Here is a 17,931-nt window from a genome sequence, read left to right on the forward strand (position 1 = left end):
TTTTAAGAATTCCTTTGCTGTGGCCTTGAAGTTTCGGCTGAGCGCTTCCATATTGATGTCGATACTAACCCTGGAGGGTATTTCTCACGCCCTAGCTAGTATCACGCAAGTATTATCAGTTTTAAACTCGAGAAACTCACAACTTCGTGTCTTAACTATATTTGGACGGGATGGTAAACCAAATGTGCGCCTTTCATTTAGTTTTACTTTCCAAGTTACACTGCCATCATCATAACAACTCTATACGCTGCAAATTGTGATCCGCTCCGTCTACCACAAGTAAACAGCAAAAGTGAATTGAGACAATATTGAATAGCTTGCAAATAAGTTGCGCTCCTTTGAATAAAGATAAAGGGTGTTTACTTTAATGGGATGGTTGGTTGAGCTAAAGCATGTCACCTTTGTATTTCAATCTGGTGTTAAATATAGCATTGATGATAACAAGTCCTTTTATTTTCTTGAGGATCTGGCGACGGCATCTTTAGAAGGTAAGTTCATACCCCATTAAGAAACATCGTTTTTGCTGGAGCCAATTTTAGTGGATGCATAACTGAAGAGATGAGGAGTAACCGTTTAGTTCCTTACCTCCTTTTACCTCAGTACTCCTTTGATGTGCTTTCACCTAAAGCCGGCGACATACCTGGCGATTTTTTGTGTCGATCGCGGCGAAAATCGTCATTTGTGCCCTGAGCGCGCAGCGATTGCGATTTTCGCCGGTCGCCGCGATCGGCGTATAAAATCGCCGATATCTTGCATGTCAGATATCGGCGATTATATTCGCCGGCATTCGCCAAGTGTGCCCGTTCCCGCAATTTTCCACGCTCATCGCTGCAAATCGCCAGTAAAGTCAACTAATCAGACCCCCTAATCAGGTTGGGCGATTTTATCACATGACTTTTCAAAACGCTCCTCGATGGAGCCCGGGAACAAGGTTGAAGTGCTACATCGTCGCGATCGGCGAAAAACTCGCCAGATGTGTCTGCATCAATCGGTGGCGAAAATCGCAAGCGTTTTCGCTGGCGGTCAAATTCGCCGTGATGGGCGTATAAAATCGCTAGGTGTGTGGCCGGTTCAAGCGTTTCCATAATAATGCCGACACTAGCCTTCACGGTATTTCTCAGCCCCTAGCTAGTATGATAGTCCTTTTAAGATAATCATATTGATCATTTGTCTGTAGAACCCCGGTATGATTTCTCAAATCGGTCCGCCAGCATCTGAGATCAGTATTTTTAATTGACACGCTCGAACACAGAAAATGAGATGACAACAACTCGACCGTTAACTCGCAGCTCTCTTATGAATCAATTATAATGATAGCTTTATCCTGATTGGACAATAATGGTGAATAATTATGCCTGAACACTACTGTATGTCTTCAATAGAAGCAATGCCAATTATCACCCAGTCGTAACGGGAAATTCTTCAGTTCTGACTTCATTAAATCCCTAAAAATCAAACTAACTTTAAATCGAGCCTGACATTTTCTTTCCTTGAGACCTACCTAAACAACAATCAATTAGTAGCTATTGGTGAACCGGATGGAGATATTCTCGATAATGGAAATGTGTGGCGTTGGAGGAATCTTAATACTTATAATTATCAGCGCCGAGGGCATAAGGATATTGTAATCTTGGTGTCCAGACGTTTACCTCAAGTTGGCAGTATGATGGAGTGGATTAAACATTACTGCCCCACATCAACAAAGTTGTAAGTTGCGCTCCATGGAAACGACCCGGTGATAATCGGCCAAGAACATCAATCAAGATAAGCAAAACAAAACCGACTTTCCACACTAATGCGTTTTCGTTTGAAAACGCATAAATTGCGATGCGTTTAGGCCTTCTGTCCACACTAAAACGCTGAGCGTTTTCATCGAAAACGCATCGATTTGAAAACGCTCTCGAAAGTGGATACAAATGAACGTATACAAATTAGCACTAGTGTGGACAGTCCAAAACGCATCGAAATGAAAACGCTGACGTCACCCGCACCATTTAAGTTGTGCCTTTGGAAATCAAACATAGCGGATGAAAAAATGCTTTTCCCGATGCACTAGCAAATTTCGTAATTTTGTACTCGTTACAGGTAGTTCTAAGAAGTAATTCAGTACTTCATCGTCAGTCCAGCTGAATGCTTCCTGTGGGTTGCCATTTGACTTTTTCTTGGATTTACTTTGTTTGGAAGATCAACAAGCCATTTTTTCATGAAAGCCAAAGTGAAGTTATTTACAGTTTTCAAACTCGCACTGACGGGAAATGCCGAAAATATCGCAGTCGCGTATCTTTGGAGCATGCGCATATTGTTTAACCTACGACTCAGCATGTCATTCAGCGTTTTAGTGTGGACAGTTGAAAACGCTGCGAAAACGGTAGTGTGGACGCTTATCGATCGATGCGTTTTCGATGACACCTGTAACCGCCAGAGGCAAACACTTCTATTCACGCAATTTATTCTAAACTCTTTTCACTTGTCGGCTGCCCGGGAGGGCTGAACATTGTAGCTTAACAGTGTTACTGACGAGGCGAAGAAGGTTTAAACTGAAACATACAAACAAAGTCAACTTACAAAATGTACAAACTATAAGGTAAACAAACTGATAAAACCGATCGAAAATACAACATACTTACATTGTTGTGGCGCGTTTAGACGAAACTTCCAGAGGAAATTGCTAGCAGACTGCAGAAACTGCGGATAACTACGCGAAGCGCGTCTCGTTGAAAGTTCAACGTATAATGAACAGAAAATGTCATTTCAGCAAAGTGTCACTTACAAAATGCAAATTATTAACCTAAATTCCCGCGCAAAAACAGGCCTAGGGGAATACTAATTGAGGCCATTATAACAATCGGGTGTTAGATCCAACAACACCGAAAACGGATACTTTTGAAAGCGCATTAGTGTGGACGGCCGTATGGACGGGGCCTAAAACATCGCTTCCATTGGAGACAAGTGATCAATATGATCAATATGACGTTTCGCAAAATCAGTAGGGGTCTGCTTTTTCAGAACCTCGTGAATCTCGTCGTTAGTCGTAAGAAAACCACAAACTCTAGTCGATCGAAAGGCGTAAAAAATGGAAAATTTTTACTGCAAGTCGTTAAAAAAGTTAATCGTCGAGAGATTGAAAGGGCTGGCCTCGACCGAGCGTCACATGAAGAAGTTAAAAAAAGTACGTGTTAGTGTTCGTTATCGCTGTGGTCTAGGGAAGTATTGGAGGCCTTCGATGTTGTGTCAGTACCCGGCCCACAGAGGATCACCTATCAGTGTGAAAAGTCAAGACTCTAGCCTGCAAGTAAGCTCTCAAATTTGGGTTTCACACAAGACATACAAATTTGGGGCACGAGCGGTTAGCGAGGCAAACCGCGAGAGGATTGGGGTGGGGCAGGAGAAGGACCGTTTATTTTTCTCAGTTGTAACTCTGGCCCTGAAGAAGACTAGTTGTACAAGTTGAAATATTGGCTCAAATAAATAAGCCCTTTCCTGTAGTGTCAGCCCTGCAGTCAGTTTGGATTATTTACAAGCAAAGCAACGTCTAGCAAGTTCCTTTCTACAACAAGAGATCCGGAAATGGAACGTATTCTAAACATTATTTTGCGTCGTGTGGCTACCTGCATCCAAACGTTTCTCGACACAACTCGTGCCCTCGCTTGAGACCACAGATTAAGATTGGAGAGCTTGTTTGCCAGCTAAATAGGCTCACATAAGGATCTGAACACATAACTTTACGGAATTTTTCTTACAATTACAGTACATGCCTTGGGATTTACGGTGCTTCTCATATGGTGCATTTTTTTGTTTGCTTTTGTTTTATTTTTATTAGCCGAGATAAAAACAAATGTTTCATGCAGCTTTTATTTCCGGTTTGCGCGATTTTAAGCTGCATTTTCACTTCCGGTGTTCTGCGCGCGCGACTTTTGACAAGTCGTTCCGCTTGAATCGTACTTCGCATAATTGTACCATTCCGCAAACACACCTTCACCCCGAGTACCTCATCGTCAATTCTGAACCATTTACTGAAAGAGCTTATTTTGCGCCTTATTTATGCTGCTAACAATTAAGATGTGCACTTTATAAATACGTTGAGAATTGTTTCGTTTTTATCAATATGCGGAATCAATATAAAGCGGGATGGCATAATTATGTGCAAAATTCGAGCGACAAAAAAGCGCGCTCTTTTATCACGCCAATATTTATATTGAAAATTATAAGCTAATACAGTACACAGTCAACTCACTTTATCGCGGACACCCTCGGGACGGCTAGTTAGTGTCCTTAATAGTGAGAGTCCGTAATGGCCGGAAGTTATTTCAGTCAAACGTCTGTAATTTATTTTTGCCGGTAAGTTTATCGGTAGTTGCTGTCCGTAATCCCGTAATCAGAGCGAGGTGTACACAAGGCGAGAGTTGAATATGTATCGATTAGTTGTCGAGCAAGCTTCAGATCGGATCAACATATTCCAGTTAAAAAGCATCTTATGAAAGAAGCAAGGTAAATATATGTTACTATCGTTTTCTTAGTTCTAAATGTGACCTGGTTTACCCTGGGTGTCAGAGACTTTTCTTGCGCGGTTTCCGTTTCTGGTCAAGTCTTTGTTTCAGTGCCGCGGGGTAAACAGTAGCGCTCCGGACCAGAGGTTTTTCTCGCGGCTTCGCGGCTCGTGGGTTTGGTCTTCAGCCGAAAAAGTGTTCCAACCGCGCGCGACAAAAACCCTCCAGTACCTTAGCCCGCAGAAAAGGTGTTACTCTTTGCGTTTTTCAAGCGAGCAAAGGCAAGCGCGAGTCACGCACGACAGAAGGGGCGCACCCCTCCCGTCGTGCGTGACTCGCGCTCCGCGCTCGCCTTGAGCTTGCCTCCGCTCGCTTGAAAACCGCAAAAAAATAGGGCCTGTTCTGCAGCCTACTGGTACCAAAGAAGGTCTATTATTATTATTATTATTATTTTTATTATTATTATTATTATTATTATTATTATTATTATTATTATTATTATTATTATTATTATCATCATCATCATCATCATATTAATGTCAGCTATTTTTGCATAGGGTTTATATGTTGTCTTTGTATCAGCTAGATTCCTGAGTCATGACTGAGAGAAATGGATACAAAAAGATTCCCACCGAAGACAGTGAGGAAGAAGTCGGCTTGTTGTCTCTTCTTTTCTTTCAATGGATGAACAATGTCATCACAAAAGGCAGTAAACAAGCTTTAGAACAGAGAGATTTTTTACCTCTTTCGAAAGAAAACACCACCCGATTAGCCACCGAACAACTTCAGACAAACTGGAACGAAGAATTGGATACGTCCAAGCAAAAAGGCAAGAGTCCAAAGCTCTGGAAAAGCATTGTAAAGATGGTTTCGTCTCATGACCTCATTTTTATCATGTTAACGGGAATTTTGGATTCCTGTTGCCGTATTTTCCAACCTTTATTTCTCGGATATTTGATATCTGTTTTGGGGTCAGCTGAAGAGCCAAGAAAGAATCCTCTTCTTTTCTTGTGTGCAGTAGCTATGACTTTCAACGCATTCATTAAGAGTACGAGTATGCAGCAATTTAGCTTCAAAAATGAACTTCTGGGTGTGAGGCTGAGTAGTGCAATCAAGGGCATCATTTACCGAAAAGTAAGTCATTGAATACACAAACAGGGAGTGACCGGCAAGTAGATCGAATTTAAGTTCGAAAGTAATTTCGCGCTTGTTTTGGTTCAATCTAGTACCCAGAGTCCTCAGGCTCTTTGGCCAGCGGTTAGTTGTCAGGAGAGACTCTGAGGAACTGGGATTTTATTACCGCAGGATTTCTGCGGTAAAACAATGGAAGCCGTTCACGGAGTAACCAATCAAAAAATTAAATTTTCTATAATCCCCAGAGTCTCTCCTGGCGCCCACCCGCTGACCAAAAAGGCTGAGGACTCTGAACACGAGATTGGTTTTGGTTTTGCTCCACTACGCTCCGTGATTGGTATAAAATTCTCGCGCCACTTTCTCAGCCAATGAAAAGCAAGACCAAAACCAATTGTAACTTTGTCACCGGTGCCAAGCGCGGCAAAACATGCATTAATTTTGCTTCAAATTCTAATTAGTTCATTGAGCTGTTAATGTTTGTAAACAATAATAAAATTTAAGTAATTACTAAAAACTGAAACCGCTTTTACTATATTTATTACTTAAACTGATCACTAGCTATCTGTATTATACAAACCAATGAATAACCATCTTTGGAGCTGTTTTCATTGGGATGCTGAAAGTATTTGGCGTTTGCGTTGGTTTTGCTGTAATTAAAAAAAATCGCGCCAGTTCTTTTAACCAATGAGAAGCAGAACACAAAGTAATCGTGATTTTTTCGGCGCTTGGTGCCGGTTACATGTATTTGATTCGAATGCTGATTGGTTCGTTGCGCTGATTACGTCAGTTGTGATTTTTCAGAGTAATTACCTGTGCTCTGGTTTTATGACGCTCAACTTAAGACTGTATCAGTATGCAAACTGAAACAAGTCCAATAGCTATGCTTGCTATGATTTTCGACCTGTCGTTGTAGTATGAAATAGGCTGCGGGTTTTGACTGCCAAGCATTTTAGTAGCTTTGCCAAATTTCTAGTGTGGAGCCAGGGGGAAGTTAAAGGACAACTGCCACCTAGCAGCGGCTGAATATCAAAATGTTTATTCTCCTAGTTGTTCTCTATTCATTTCATAAGGTACTAGTTGTGAGAATAAAGCCGTTTTTATCTTAGTTCCACATTTCCTTTATCCTCATTATTCTATCAAATTAATCTTTGCTCGGATGAAACTCGACAAAGCATCGACTTTTTTCCCGATAATTTTCGTATTTAGATTGGATATGCAACCCCTGACTCATCCTCGGACAACAGGAGGTAGATCGGTTGGGACGGGGCGTAGATTTTACATCCCATCCGGATTCTAGGAGAATAGTAACTCCACCGCACACTAAAGATTCCCGCTGACTTTGACCACTGTCTCTCCTCTCACTTCTTTGCCAATGAGTCCGCCGTCAAAGTTTGATTTCTAAATTGCATTCTATATCATTACTTCAAAACAGATTTGCCTTCTGAGCAAACAAACGCTGATAAAGTGTAGAACTGGTCGGGTCATTGACCTGGTGTCCAACGATGTTCAAAGACTGGAAGACACCAAATGGCCTTTCCGCTTGATCACAGCATCATTCGACTTGATCGTGGTGTCATCCTTATTCTGTTATCTGATTGGTTGGCAGGCTCTCGTGGGTATGACATTTCTCCTATTTCTTGTGCCATTCTTCGGTCTGTTGTCTTCTGTTGCTGGTTCATTGCGCCTACGCACTGCCGCTGTGTCTGATCGTCGAATATCAATGATGAATGAGATCCTGTGCGGAATTCGTGCCATTAAAATCAATACGTGGGAAGATGCGTATCGAGAAAAGATAAAAGTAGCAAGGAGGTATGTAGAGGAAAATACATTTTATGTGCTCTGGCAGGTTACTCACAGTAGCAGCAGCATTCCTAACAAATAGAAAACACGATTCATTTTTGGCACAGAAGGGAAGTTTATTAAGAATCACACTATATACGAGAAAACAACACCGACGAATGTTTAATAAACGTTTCTGCCGCTTGCGTGAAATAAGATAAGATAAGATAAGATACTTTATTGAACACTCCCCAGAGGGGCTTTCCGGTGATCAATACAGGGTGGGTGAATGGGAAGAAATAACTAGCAATAACTTTAACTTGTAAACACTATACAGCCTCCTTTCCCCTCCCCTCAATAACCAACATTTCCAAACTTCAATTCGATCTAAAGAGTGTCCCCAATTAGTGCTCTGCGTTAAATACTTTGACACTTAAATAAAGTGATTTATTTTTATATTATTATTATAATTAGTTCCAGGAATTACCTTTTTTTTTTTTTTTTCGACACTCTAGTGGTATTTTTGTGACAACTACGATAGTTCTAAGATGACGAGGTCTATTTTCGCCCCTTTTGATCTAGGTAGGTAGCTTTTATGAAAAGTTTGTATAGCGTTTCGCTTTTAAATTGATTGTATTCTAGTGCTTGTAAAATAAGTTTTGAATTTTTAATTAAAGTTGTGTTATGATGATTATGATTATGATGATTATTATTATTATTATTATTATTATTATTATTATTATTATTATTATTATGATTATTATTATTATTATTATTATTATTATTATTATTATTATTTTACTCCCTCTCGATTTTCATTTCAGACAAGAGATCAGTATTCTACGTAACAAGAGTGCCCTTCTGTCAGCTTTTGGCGCCTTGGAGTTTACTTCAGGAGCTATAGCAACCCTGTTGTCTGTTATTACTCTTATACTAACTGGTCGGCACCTCACACCCGTTAATGTTTTTATGCTTCTCTCTTTCAACAATGTACTGCGGCTGAGTATTTCATTTTATGTAGCTGTCGGACTGTTGGAAATAGCCGAAGCTTATAGTTCACTGAAGAGGATCGAAAATTTCCTTCTCTTGGAGAATCTTCCTATAAAGGGCTGGTGCAAGACCACAGAGCAATCGAACACACAGAGCAAGTTAACAGAGTCAGCACGAAAGACAAATGAAGACGAAGATTTTCAGAAAGCTTTCACTGCCAACACGCTGTTCACAGATCCTGAGACAATTGTAAGCTTGACAAATTTGACATGTAAACAAGATGACAGGGATAATTTTATTCTGCAAGATGTAGAGCTGCATGCGACCGCATCAAGTTTGACAGTCATTACCGGATCGGTAGGAAGCGGTAAATCCACGCTTCTCTCCTCAATCGCCGGCGAAGTTTCAGATACAAGCGGAAACATTACCTGTCAAGGCTCTCTTGTTTACCTGCCGCAGATACCTTGGGTCTTCTCTGGAACCATAAAAGAAAACATTCTATTTGGTCAACCATACGATGAAAAAAGGTATAACAGAATAACTGAAGCTTGCGCCCTATCGGAAGACATCCAGCTGTTCCCCGACGGCGATAAAACCATTGTTGGAGAACGCGGTGCCGTTCTGAGTGGAGGACAGCGGGCGAGAGTAAGCCTGGCACGCGCAGTCTACGCCGATGCAGACGTTTACTTGTTGGATGATCCTCTGAGTGCTGTTGATGTTAAAGTTGGGCATTACATCTTCACGCATTGCATCACAGGCCTTCTGGGACACAAAACTCGCGTGTTAACTTCCCATCAGGAACAGCACATGAAAAAAGCCGATAACGTGATTGTATTGTACCAAGGTTGTGTGCTGGGAAAGGGCAGCTTCAGTGAGCTCCAAGGTAAAGGAATTCTGAGTACAACAGTTGATCCTCTCTTCAAAAAGTCTTTAACTGAGGTAGATGAGAGGTTGGTAGAAGATGGCAAGGATGCTGTATTGCCCGATATCACTGCTAGTAATGGAACATCAAACAGTCAAGCCAAGAGTCTTGTGATGCCGCCGGAGGATCGCGCTATCGGAGCGGTGTCATCTAAGCTATACTGGGACTACTTCAAAAGCGGCATTCATTTCTTAGTGATTTTGGCAGGAACGAGTTTCTGCTTCTTCACCCAAGGTTGGTCATTGTTTGTAGAATCACTTTCTCTCTTCAAGCTGCTAGAGCAAAAACAGGAAGGAAGGAAGGAAAGAAAGAAGGAAGGAGGGAGGAAAGAAGGAAGGAGGAAGGAGGAAGGTGGAAGGAGGAAGGAGGAAGGAGGAAGGAGGAAGGAGGAAGGAGGAAGGAGGAAGGTGGAAGGTGGAAGGAGGAAGGAGGAAGGAGGAAGGAGGAAGGAATGTTCCCCTCCTCTCTCTTTCCCTTCCTTCCTTCTCTTGAATTCCAAAGAACGAAGAGAGAGAGAAAGAGAGGGCGATGGAGGGAGGGACAGCGCAGAGAACATTCATCCTTCCGAAAAAAGGAAGGAAGCAAGCGAGGGTGGGCAGAAGGGAGGGAGGGAGAAGAGAAGACAACAGGCCAGCATGAGTGAGTAAGTAAGCACATCATTTAGTGCCACTGGGTGCAATTAATAGCCTACAGTAATTGTCCTTTCCTTTTCTTCCTTATAGCAATCTTAGTGTCTCCTGATGTGTGGCTGTCATACCTAACAAAGAAAGAACAAACCGATCAACAAAACGCGACCAACCTTGCCGTGTACGGTTCACTTGTAGGTGCTGCCTTTATATTTGTCCTTATCCGCGCATTTGCCTTTCTTTTGGCCACCTTACGATGCTCAGAGCGTCTCCACGACAAGATGGTGGCAGCAGTGATACACACACCGATCCTGTTTTTTGATACGAATCCCGTGGGACGAATTCTGAACCGATTCTCCAAAGATGTGGGCTGCATGGACGAGTTATTACCCAAACACTTTCTTAATTCACTTCAGTTAGTTCTCTTCCTCTTGGCGGCAACTGTAGTGCCAGCAGTTGCGAATTTCTGGGTCGTTTTTATCATTCTACCGTTGGTCTTGATTGGTGCTTACATTGTAAAGTACTATTTGCAGACTTCGCGGGAGTTGAAGAGACTGGAATCCATTTGCCGTAGCCCAGTTTTCTCTCACATTTCTGAGACCCTGAATGGTTTGGACACAATTCGCACACGAGGAAAACAGACTGATTTTCTAGACCAGTTTTACAGGCAAGTCAGGTGTTTTCGTTCCGGGAAGGGAGAGAGGGGAGGGGCTCAATGCATTGGGCTTGATCCTCTCTTGGCTTTACCGGGAGGGTACGAAGAGGGTGCCTTTTTGCACCCTTGTAGGTTAGGAAAAGGTAGCGAAATTCAACAGTTTAACAATTAGACCCAGGTTTTAGAAAGAGTTGCAAAACGTGAGCACAAATTATACCCGATAGATTGTGGTCAGACCGCTGTTAAAGTGCGGCACAAGCGCAAAATGAGTGAATTTACTTCTGAATGCTGGAACTGAACAAAGGCCGCGTTTCAACAGTACAAAATCTGGGCAACTGCAGAAAGGTTCCGATAGGACTCAAAGGCCGGAAAACTGGAGGGGTCATATCGCAAATACATGTAGCAGCGACAAAACCACGTGCAATGATGGACAGGTAGAACGAATGTATAGTGGGAGATACAGCGAGACAAAATATCAAATCATTAAGCTAGACTCCGTGCGATAGATCTTATGGAAACAGCACACACGAGGTAACGTATCGCTGCAACATAACCGTGCACCATTTTCTTGTGTGTATAGACGCCGCGCTTTTGCCCCTGCTGACTGTCCCCACAACATGACCCTTGCCCACCCCAAAGGGGAGGGGTACTCAAAATCTATACCCTATTTCAGACCAAACTGTTTCAAAAACCATACCCCCTGGTGCCGCACATACCTGTATACCCTATATAGGGGAGTACTCCCCCCTCCCACCCCGGGGGAGTGTAACCGTACCTGTGAACGACATCTGTTTCTCTGTATTCAGATATCAAGACACTCACAATCAGTCGTTTATAATGGTGGTAGCAAGCGGTCGGTGGCTTGGTGTTCGGTTAGATCTTCTCTGTGAGCTGTTCATTGGTGCAGTAGCTGTGATGGCTATCCTACTGTCTCAAGATGCCGGTACGTAAGACGATAAAAAAATATCCTGTGTGAATGAGCAAGGCCAAACGAATTAACCGTCTAGTGATCAGCGGTGGTGGACCTGTTTCTGTCTCAGTGTGATTTGTATTTGCTGATCAGTAATTTTCAGAAGTGCCAGTACCCCCCTCCCCCACCTCACCAGGCCAACATATTTTCCGACACTTTACACCGAAAACATGTTTTTCTGCGTTTGACACCGGTTGCTTGTTTACCCACGCTTAACACAGGGTGCATGTGTTTCTGTGTTTGGCACTAATTACATGTTTTCCTGGAGCGCTTACCATTTAAATGCAATTTCCGGTACTAAGAATTTTTCGACAAATGATGCTGGACGTTACGCACCTCAGAAAACGGAAAAGGAATGAGCTGTACCATTTATGAATCCTTTTACGAATGCCGAAAAAGCCTGGGTACAAGCAAACATGACAGCCAAACTTTTGCTTGGACTACTTGAGGTTTTAGAGGACAAAAATGAGTTTCTTGAAGACGCAGACGAAGACGTGATTCTTCATTCTTCTTGATCTTCATTTACCCAGAGAAAGTTGAACCGATTTCACAAATATTTCGAGAGATCAGTCCCAACCTATTCCCTACGAGTCTCATGCAGCAAACATGACTCGTAAAAGTTGAAATAAAACTAGTAGTTACGTTTAAAAACATTCATCATTCTTACCTGTGATTTCACAGTTGTGTGCAAGGAAGTCTGGAAGCAAGGTGGATGAAAAACAACACGTTTCACAAGTGTATAACTTGCTTGAATAACATTTTCGTAGCTGTTTGAAGAACCCGCCATGTTTTGACAAGCGATGTTTCGCGCTCTCGTTCTGGAGCCTGGTTCTTGGTAAAAAAAATTTTTCGGTCGTAAAGGTGAAACCAAGAAAAAAGTAATACCTTGGAAGGTATTACTTTTTTCCGGAGAAATTTCCGTTGGAATGAACCGTTCCATTTATTTTCCACTGGAACAACTGGTTTTAAGCGCCCTAGTACACTTTACACTGAGAACATGTTTTCCCGCGCTTGGCACCAGCTACATGTTTTCCCGCGCTTGGCACCGGTTGCATGTTTTCCCGCGCTTGGCACCGGTTGCATGTTTTCCCGCGCTTAGCACAAGATACATGTTTTCCCGCGCTTGGCACCGGTTACATGTTTTCCCGCGCTTGGCACCGGTTACGTGTTTTCCCGCGCTTGGCACAGGGTACATGTCTTCCGTGCTAGGTATAAGTTTCGATACCCGTTACATGCTTTCCTGCGCTTTACACTAAGATTTTGTTTTCCGTGTATGACACATGTTACACGTTTCCCTGCGTTTGGTACATGTTTTCCCGCGTATATCTTTCGCCGAACTCGCGAGCAAGCGACCTGGATCTGAAGAATATAACAAAGTGGGATTGCAAACTTCGAATTAATCACTTTTTTTATTAATCTGTCACTAGCTTTCGCCGGTCTTGCCCTTGTTTACGTCATTGAAACTGTCGACATGACGCAGTACGCTGTCAGAATGTCATCGGATGTTGAAAATTTAATGACGTCAGTTGAACGTGTTATGACGTATACCAAGCTGGAATCTGAGCCAGGATATAAGGTTGAACGACTTCCCCCGAAAAACTGGCCAAGCAACGGAAATATTGTATTCCAAGACGTAACACTGACTTACTATCCAGGGGGACCCCAAGTGCTGAAGAACATTGATATCGATATCAAAGGAGGAGCAAGTATCGGTATCGCAGGCCGCACGGGTGCAGGGAAGTCATCTTTTGTAGCAGCTCTTTTGCGCATGCCTGATTCTGATGGACAAATAGTAATCGACGATGTTCCAGTAAAAGAACTCAATCTTCGAGAAGCTCGACGATATATATCAGTTCTTGGTCAAACCCCTGTCCTTTTCAGTGGATCGCTGCGGAAGAACCTAGATCTTATGGACCAATTTCAAGACGCTGATTTATGGCGAACTTTAGAGCAAGTGCGACTGAGACAGTTTGTTGAGAGTCTCGAGGGACAACTGAATCACGAGTTACTAGAGCACGGGACGAACGTCAGCGTAGGGGAGAGACAGTTGATCTGTTTGGCTCGTGTGTTGTTGCAGAAGAACAAGATCATCATCTTGGATGAGCCAACTGCGCATGTGGATCCAGAAACAGAACAGACAATCTGGAACGTAGTGCGTGAGAAACTGCAAGACTCCACGGTCATCACTATAGCTCATCGTTTGAACACAATTAGAGACTGTGACATGAGTTTAGTTTTAAGGGAGGGGACGGTTGCTGAGTTTGATTCCTATGATGTACTACTCAGTAGGGAGAGCAGTGTGTTGAGTGGACTTGCTCGATTTGCAGAAAACAAAAGGTGAAAGTGACCACTTTTTCAAACTCGGCCTATGTAGTCAAATTTTCTTTTCACGTCGCCTTCAAGATGGCCACTATTTGCGTTAGATTACATCACATAAACAAATATTTACTCTTTCTGTTTTATCAACAGTATAGCATTTAGTCCTATTGTGGTAACTAATAGGGTAAAACTGTTTAAACAAATTGTCGTCTTCGCTACACTAGCTTTTTCTGGGATCAGACATCGTGTATATATTTGATCTCTCTGTCCCATTGCCGCAGTCAATGCATTTTGGGTCACGTGATCCAAGGAATGTGTCTCCGAAATTAATCGTTTCTTAAGACGCGACAGAAAGCCGTGAAAGAAGTATGCAAATCCTGAAGCAAGACAAGGATGTAAAATCCTGTGCTACACATTGAGTGTGTTTACATGGAGTGTTATAGATCATCTTGGATTATATGAAGTATATGCCAGCCCTTTATATACGGGATACTTTGACTTCAAACCGTTGTTGTTCAGTATAATGTGACATAGTTTTCTTGGAATAAACCGTGTATTGTTGTAAATTACTCGTCTCTTCATGAGTCTATGAGGATTCGGGCGGCTTTTACAAAGTGCAGCCTAAACTGTCAGAATGTTGATGTTATTAGGGTGAAGTCTTATGTGGATAGCTTCCTTGACCCTACGGGTGTACCAGTGAGAGTCTCGATCAATAAACTTTACCTCGTTCCCAGGCCTGCCTGCCTCGTTCCAAAGCGGATAATGGCCGGCCTCGTGGGCGTGCTCAGAAACGGCGGAGGTCTGGGTACGGGCGAGTCGTATATCCCTGTCGTGCTCTTTGATTCTCTTGGCATAGATCTCCCTGTTTCCCCCCTCCCTGTTTGTAGACTTTACCGCATTTACAAGTTGAAAATAAAAATACTGTTTTACAAGATTGTCGTGTGGGACCCTGACCGACAATTGTTGTAAAGTCGATCAATTTCCCTTTTAAGCGACCAAGAGAGTCTTTTTTCCGTAAATTGACGCGTAGACTGTTTCATAATAGCGCCCCGCTGTAGCCAAAGCTTCGCTTGCGGATAGTTCGTGCGTGGCTTTGGCAAGTCTAGTGTGATCTCGGAATCCTTTAGAGTAAACGATGTACTGCGGATGCTAAACAAATTTTGTAAGTACATCGGGGAAAGCCTTTTGATTGTTTTAAACATTAAAGACGCCTTCAACCTCTTTCGGCCCGTTGAGAGATTGTCCCAGTGGAGCCTCTATTCAATATTCAAGCTATTCAATTTTGAATAGTTTGCAAATAAACTAAGTTGCGCTCCGTTGAATAAATATAAAGGGTGTTTACTTGATTTGGATGGTTGGTTGAGCTAGGGCATTTTCTTGAGGATCTTGCGAAGGCATCTTTAGAAGGTAAGTTCATTCTCCATTAAGAAACAACATTTTCGCTGCAGTCAATTATAATGGTGCACAACTGAAGAGTTGAGGAGTAACCTTTGTTGAGGAGTAGTCCTTTACTCCCTTTTACCTCAGCACCCCCGAGTGATGTCCTTTTCACCTAAAGCCGGCGACCCACCTGGAGATTTTATCCGCCGATCGCCGCGATCGGTGAAAATCGCCAGTTGTGCCCTGTACAGCGATTGCGATTTTCGCCGGTCGCCGCGATCGGCGTATAAAATCGCCGGTATCTGGCATGTTAGATATCGGCGATTAAATTCGCCAAGTGTGCCCGTTCTGCGATTTTCCACGCTAATCGCTGCAAATCGCGAGTAAAGTCAACTAATCAGGTTGGGCGATTTTATCACATGACTTTTATAGAGCCCGGGAACAAGGTTCAAGTGCCACATCGTCGCTATCGGCAAAAAAAAAAAAAAAAAAATAGCCAGGTGTGTCCTCATCAATCGGTGACGAAAATAGCTTGCGATTTTCGCTGGTGATCAAATTCGCCGCTATCGGCGTATAAAATCGCTTGGTGTGTCGCCGGCGTACAGTCAAACCAAGTGAAGCGTAGCCCTCAAGATTACAGTAATGAATTGATTATTTGAATATTGAACTCACTTGTCGTTTCAAAAATTCAATAATGAATTGATTTTCTGAATATTGAACCCGTTAGCCGTATTCTTGGAACGACTAGCAAGTTCGAATAATCAATTCATTAATGTAATCTTGAGGGGTACGCTTCACTGGTCTTCACTTGGTTTGACTGTAAGCGTTTCCATAATAATGCCGACACTAGCCTTCACGGTATTTCTCACCCCCTAGCTAGTATGATAGTCCTTTTAAGATAATCATATTGATCACTTGTTTGTAGAACCCCCGTATAATTTCTCAAATGAAACGGTCCGCCAGCATCTGAAATCAGTATTTTTAATTGACACGCTCGAACACAGAAAATGAGATGACAACTACTAGACCGTTAACTCGTACCTCGCTTATGAATCAATATTATAATTATAATATAATGATAGCTTTATCCTGATTGGACAATAACGGTGCATAATTATCCCTGGACACTATGTCTTCAAAAGAAGCAATGCCAATTATCACCCAGTCGTAACGGGAAATTCTTCTGACTTCATAAAAAACTTAACATTAAAAGTTTAACAAATTAAACTTACTTTGAATCGAGCCTCACCTTAACAACAATCAATTACTGTACCGGATGGAGATACTCTCGATAATGGAAAAGTGTGACGTTGGAGGAATCCAAATACCTATAATTATCAACGCCGAGGTCATAAGGATGTTGTAATCTTGGTGTCTAGCCGTTTACCTCAAGCTGACAGTATGATCGAGTGGATTAAAGGGGCAGTGTCACCTATATGTGATATGTAACTTTGAATGGCCAATTAACACATTTGCATCGACGGAATCTTTAAAGAATGTTTCAGAAACCCCACTACTACACAGAAACTAGTGTTTATTATCTTTGACTGCGAATGACCAAGATTGAAATGGTTTGAAACTTCAAAATAAGTTCAATCTCCAATAAGAACACATTATTTTCACTGCAGTTAATTTTAGCGGATGCACAATGAAAAAGTTGAGGAGTAACCGTTTAGTCCTTACTCCTATGTTTTCGCCGAATTCCTTAAGTTTCCAGCGCTTTATGATTGAGCGCTTGATGTCGTCACAAGTCTGTAGGGTATTTCTCACGCCTTAGCTAGTATAATCCTAGTTTGCAGCCTAAACCGAGCTTTAGATGCATTATTTTTAAACTTGAGGAAGGAAAAACTTCATATCTTTACTATATTTGGACGGGATAGTAAACCAGATATGCGCGTATCTCTGCCATCATCAAAACAACTCGATACACTGCAAATTGTGATCCGCTCGGTCTACCGTAAGTAAACAGCGTGAGTGAATCGAGACAATAGCTTTCACATTCAACCAAGTTGCGCTCCGTTGCATAAAGATAAAGGGTGTCTATCTCATTTCGATGGTTCGGCATGTCACATTGTCTTTCAATGATATTAAATATAGCCTTATTGATAACAAGTCCTTTAATTTTCTTGAGGATCTGGCGACGACTTATCTGGAAGGTAAGTTCAATCTCCAATAAGAAACATTATTTTCGTTCCAGTCAATCTTAGCGGATTTGTAATATAAGAGTTGAGGAGTAACCGCCTGGTCCTTACTCCAATTTTTTCTCCGAATTCATTTCCTGTGCTTTTCCACTAAGCGCTTGATGTCGCCACAAGCCTGTAGGGTATTTCTCACGCTCTAGTTAGATCTAGTTAGTGTACACCTTCCAAGATAATTCTTGAGAGGGGACCTCGAGTTTGCTAGCTATTGCGGGCTCCAGATGTATTATTTTTACACTCCAGCAACTAAAAACTTTTTATCTTAGATATCTTTGGACTAAATGGTAAACCAAATTTGTAACTACTATTTTTTCCTTTTTATTTGTTAATGACACAATGCCATGATCATAGCAACTCGATGCACTGCAAATTGTGATCTGCTCTGATGAAGTGTTCACACTCGAAGCCTCAGCTTTGAAATCTCTTACTGACCAAACTACCTCATCAACTATGTTCATAAAAACAAACATT

The 17,931-nt window shown here is 42.1% G+C and overlaps 1 protein-coding gene across 3 annotated transcripts; it reads left to right on the forward strand.

The window, feature by feature from the left end:
- Positions 1-469: 469 nt before the first annotated feature.
- Positions 470-14,895, forward strand: LOC146458407 (ATP-binding cassette subfamily C member 4-like). 3 transcript variants are annotated; one of them, XM_085090914.1, is made up of 7 exons: positions 470-488; positions 5,074-5,621; positions 7,054-7,430; positions 8,225-9,546; positions 10,035-10,605; positions 11,400-11,536; positions 12,991-14,895. In XM_085090914.1, the coding sequence occupies exons 2-7, from the start codon at positions 5,085-5,087 to the stop codon at positions 13,902-13,904; spliced, it is 3,858 nt and encodes a 1,285-aa protein (XP_084947040.1). In that variant the 5' UTR covers positions 470-488; positions 5,074-5,084; the 3' UTR covers positions 13,905-14,895. The 3 variants fall into 3 exon arrangements, with proteins under 3 accessions (XP_084947040.1, XP_084947038.1, XP_084947039.1); XM_085090912.1 differs by lacking the exon at positions 470-488 and adding an exon at positions 4,130-4,488 and having other exon boundaries at positions 5,070-5,621; XM_085090913.1 differs by lacking the exon at positions 470-488 and having other exon boundaries at positions 5,036-5,621.
- The last annotated feature ends 3,036 nt before the right edge of the window (positions 14,896-17,931 follow it).

This window comes from Pavona decussata, unplaced genomic scaffold (assembly GCF_977016875.1).
Source record: "Pavona decussata unplaced genomic scaffold, jaPavDecu1.1 SCAFFOLD_233, whole genome shotgun sequence".
Classification (NCBI taxonomy): domain Eukaryota; kingdom Metazoa; phylum Cnidaria; class Anthozoa; order Scleractinia; family Agariciidae; genus Pavona; species Pavona decussata.

Coding starts and splice junctions, on each gene's coding strand:
- LOC146458407 (XM_085090914.1), top strand. CDS start 5,085: ATGACTGAGAGAAATGGATACAAAAAGATTCCCACCGAAGACAGTGAG. Junction 7,431..8,224: donor AAGATAAAAGTAGCAAGGAG/GTATGTAGAGGA, acceptor TTTTCATTTCAG/ACAAGAGATCAGTATTCTAC. Junction 10,606..11,399: donor TTTCTAGACCAGTTTTACAG/GCAAGTCAGGTG, acceptor CTCTGTATTCAG/ATATCAAGACACTCACAATC.